The sequence below is a fragment of the Leptodactylus fuscus genome, chromosome 9 (assembly GCF_031893055.1).
Source record: "Leptodactylus fuscus isolate aLepFus1 chromosome 9, aLepFus1.hap2, whole genome shotgun sequence".
In the NCBI taxonomy this organism is placed as follows: Eukaryota; Metazoa; Chordata; class Amphibia; order Anura; family Leptodactylidae; genus Leptodactylus; species Leptodactylus fuscus.
In genome coordinates this window covers 26,143,325-26,147,500 of record NC_134273.1, presented here as the reverse complement: position 1 = coordinate 26,147,500, position 4,176 = coordinate 26,143,325, and the positions used below count along the sequence as shown (strand labels likewise).

Here is a 4,176-nt window from a genome sequence, read left to right as displayed (position 1 = left end):
CAGACTCTGAAACTTACAGAAGCATTACATCAGCCCGGGAACCAACACACATCAAAACACGGCTAGTCTTAAAACGGCAACTCTCTGAATCTCCTCCTGCCTAGGTTACACCGCAGTGAGATACATATAGCACTCGCATCTCTCAGGGATTTATTATGGACGTATAGAGCACACTGAGTGCATATTTTTTATTATATTAAAATATGATATGTCCGTATTATGCAACGTTAGTGGCGTCGCCCCTTTAAGAGCAACCTCCGCGGGTCGTCGTTCGAATTCTGGGTAGTCGCTCTCGCCGCAGTCTATTGGTTATAGATCACGTGAGAACAAACAGGCGCCTTTGCGCGGCAGGGGGCGTGAAAGCATGCTGATTGGTCGAGGCGTTTGTGACGTATCACCTATATAAGGCATTAGAGGTTGCGCGCCCGCGCTTAGTTGGCGCTGGGACCTCGTCGGGGCTTGTTCTGTGTTGGTCGCGTCAGCCGCAAACCTGGGCAACGAAACTGCACCAGCTCCGCTATCCTGTCGGCCCCAAATACACAACATGCAACAAGAAGCAGCAACCGTAGAGCCGGAGGGCAGAGAGGCGCATCCTCCGGGGCTTGGCTTCCGCCTAGAGGCGCACAGAATCGTCAGCATATCGCTGGGGAAGATTTACCATTCCCGGGTGCAGCGCGGCGGGATCAAGCTGCATAAGAACCTGATGGTGTCCCTGGTGCTGCGCAGCGCCCAGCAGGTGTATCTCAGCCAGAGCCCAGAGGACTATGGGGTGTATCCAACTCTGCAAGACAGCCGGGAGCCGGAGCAGTCACCGGAGGAGCAAAGCACGGCGTGTGCACCGAACCCCGAGCTGAGGGACCCCAGGACTTGTTCCTGCTCCGCGCCCCGGTCCTGCAGGACGCAGGAGACTCACCATTCCCGGGAAGTGCCCTGCTGCTTCTGCCAGGCTCACGCCGGCTGCTCCTTACCGGAGCCCTGCCACAGGAGCCAGGAAGCGGATGCCATCCACCCGGCAGAGCCCGCCAGCCCGTCCTGCTGTCGGAAGCGGAGCGGGGGTAGCTCGCAGGACGGGCCGGTCATGAAGCGAGCCAGACGGGAGCAGAGAGAACAGGAGGTCCCGGAACCTGGAGAGGAGGTGGAGGAGGAGATGGAGACTGAGAACGTGGCCAACCTCATCAGCATCTTCGGCTCCAGCTTCTCGGGACTACTCAGCAAGGAGCCCGGGCAGCAGCCGGATCTTGAGCCCGGGCAAGAGGTGCAGGAGCTGGACTCATCTGCCACCCCCTCAGCCGTGCCAGGCTGCAGTGAACCCGCCATAGCCCCCACTATAACCCCCTGGAGCACGGCGATAGAGGCCTTTTGATAGGGCTGGATACAGAGACTCGAGGGGAGGGGGGGGGGCCACATTGGGAGGATGCAGGGTGATCTGACCTGGAGCCACATGATGCTGTACTTGTGTCCTATGTCCATGTTGTGTTGGGGTTGGAGAAGTTTTTGGTGATGTCATAGGATTCTTGTCTGGTTACAATGTTGTCACTTTCTCGGATTAACCCGTTCATTGCCAGGGGGGGAGCTGCTGACAAGGAAAGGGTTAAGTGCCTTACAGACTGTCACTGCTTGGGGCGGAGGGGTTGGAGGTGTCGCAGGACCTCCTGGCGCTGGTGGCGCGCTTAGACTCCTTTAAAGGCACACTAAACCTAAAGTTTCTCAATCTGGGAAGTAGCTGACTAGTGACAGGAGGTACTAACGTATGGTTGTATGTGGCGGCACTAAGTGTCGCCCTTTAGGTTTAGTGCTTCTTTAAACCTGATATTTTGCGGGTGTCAAGATTACTTCTATATTTGGGGGTGAATGGATCTCCCCATGCGCTTAATAGTTGGTCCTGATATCCTCCACCTCTATTCACTAGATTCCCCCCTCCCCCTTGTAAAAATGTCTCCCCTTCCCCCCACCTCTCTTTTTGGTTTCCACGTGCAAGGGGAGTTCCCTTTTAGGGAGGGGGAAGGGAAGTTCCCATCTGCTTCCACCGCTTCCCCCACCACCCATTGTATGCTGGGGCCCGGTCATCAAGTTTACGCAGCCACTCCTTCCTCGTACATGTCTCGACTTGAGGAAAAATACCAAACAACTGACAATATGGAAATCTCCCCCCTCCGTCCCCCCACAACGCGCCAACTACCAAAGTAAAGGGACCAGCCATTTTGTTGCGGACCACGTTGGCTCCAGTACTGCTTTTAATTTAATGTCGCCACCCTTCGTGCAGAGGCAGTTCCCGGTACTACCTTCCCAGCAGCTCCCAGACACGATTACTGACTTGTATCCGCATGAGGAAGTGACTGTTAAGTGTTTGTGTTTCGACCCTCTAAGTATATTGTATATGTATTTCTTGACAGCTCTGGTCAGATATGGTGCTCGTGTTGAGAGACTTGTCCATACCCGCCGGCTCGCCCTGTCTTTGTTTTAGAAGATGGTGCAGTCTGGCAAGAAGTTGGGAGTTTACAGTGTTTTTCATGCACAATGCTGTAACATGGACTTCTGTACAAAATGACGTTTCTACGTGTTTAACACGTATTAAATATTTTCAAAAGTTTTTGCTGTTCTTCTCCATTGCTTGTGTGGTCTTTGCTTTCGGGATCTGATACAGAAAATAACAAGCCGGTGAGATGTGCAAGCTACATGAAATCTGCTGTGGATATAATCTTGTCTATATTGGGGGTGGGACGTGCTAAAGCTCCTGGTGTCTTCTATAGGCAAACTTGTGCTTAAAGGGATTTTCCACATGAAACACAGATGTAATGAGGCCCATCTGTTAAACCTCCAACTGAGATCAGAAGCCCCCAGTTCTCTGGATCAAAGATGCTTATTTTTCATGGGAACCTGCTATTGAGTGTCTCAAATGGAAAATCCCTTTAAGGCTGAGGCCATGCATTGTGGAAAAACTGTTGTTTTTTTTGTTATAGTTTTTTGAGCCAAAGCCAGGAGTGGATTTATGAGAAGTGTAAGCTGCATGGCTCCAAAAATTCAGCTTTTCCACAAGGTGTCTTTAGCCTAACCAGGTTACATACCTGTGAACAAGGGGATTAGTGCACACTGGGGGTGACAGGAGGATTCCCAGGTGAATGCGGAGTCTCCCTTGAATAGTAGGCTGTTGCATGCTTGGCAAAAGTTTCCAGGCACTGTTATGGGACTGATGAAGATTACTGCATACAGGTGAATTGAGTGGTGGTCCGTTCTGCACTATTTCCCCATTCACAGGTGCATTTGGGGACCCCAGTTCTCATTCTGGACAGCTGTCCCCTTGGTTGACCTCTAGTTGCCTGTGAACAGGGGATAAATGTTATTTATGGGAAAACTCTTGGTGATCCGGTATCTGTCAAAGGCCAGAGTAGTGGACAAAACTGATAATCTAGTAGATCCAAGGGGTGTCTCAATGTGTTGGCCATAATTTTGCAGTTTTATGATTTGTATAAGACTGGTCTAAGATATTGTGTCTATGATCATACTTATACTGAATGGCACATGGATTGAAATCCATCTGAATTCTGTTTTCTTTTCATGGCCTCATACACAAAAAAAACGGGCAGAAATAGGACCGGCTCCATATTTTGTCTTGTTTCTGCAGCCCCGACAATGATCTCTGGATGTGTATGGGGTCATACAAAAGAATCTGGCCGTATGCTATCTGTTTTTACTGACCGGTAAAATCCTACAGACGAAAACTGGCCTTGTGCAGGAAGATTCAGATAGATATGTGGTATCCAAGTAATAGTAGGATGGTATAATGAACAAGATCCTCCCCTACATGTAAGTCTGTATTCACACATGCAGGTTTAATGCTGCTTTTGAAGTCAGAAATAGTATCTGTCCTTTAGACTTTCCTTTTACAATCCATTTGGCTTCAAAAACAACATCATAAAACTTTGAAGAAACCCTGCACGTGTGAATGGACCCCTAAGGCTGGGGCTATAGGCAATGGACACACTGCACAAGTTCTGTCAAGGAAATTTTGCAACGTGTTCCTCTGCAGTCCAAAAACTTAGGGGGCATCTTGATATGTCCAGTGGGCTGAAAAGTACAAGATCTTGGATGACCAGAGGACGAATCCTTAACATGTCGGTACCCTGACCCATCCTCAATTTTTGCAAAAGAGCGGCCCCCTTTCATGTTAATCCGGGG

The 4,176-nt window shown here is 50.0% G+C and overlaps 1 protein-coding gene across 1 annotated transcript; it reads left to right on the top strand.

The window, feature by feature from the left end:
* The first annotated feature begins 446 nt into the window (after nt 1–446).
* IER5 (immediate early response 5) lies at nt 447–2,590 on the top strand. The gene has a single exon (XM_075287685.1). It carries the CDS (start codon nt 545–547, stop codon nt 1,361–1,363), a length of 819 nt encoding a protein of 272 aa, XP_075143786.1. The 5' UTR covers nt 447–544; the 3' UTR covers nt 1,364–2,590.
* The last annotated feature ends 1,586 nt before the right edge of the window (nt 2,591–4,176 follow it).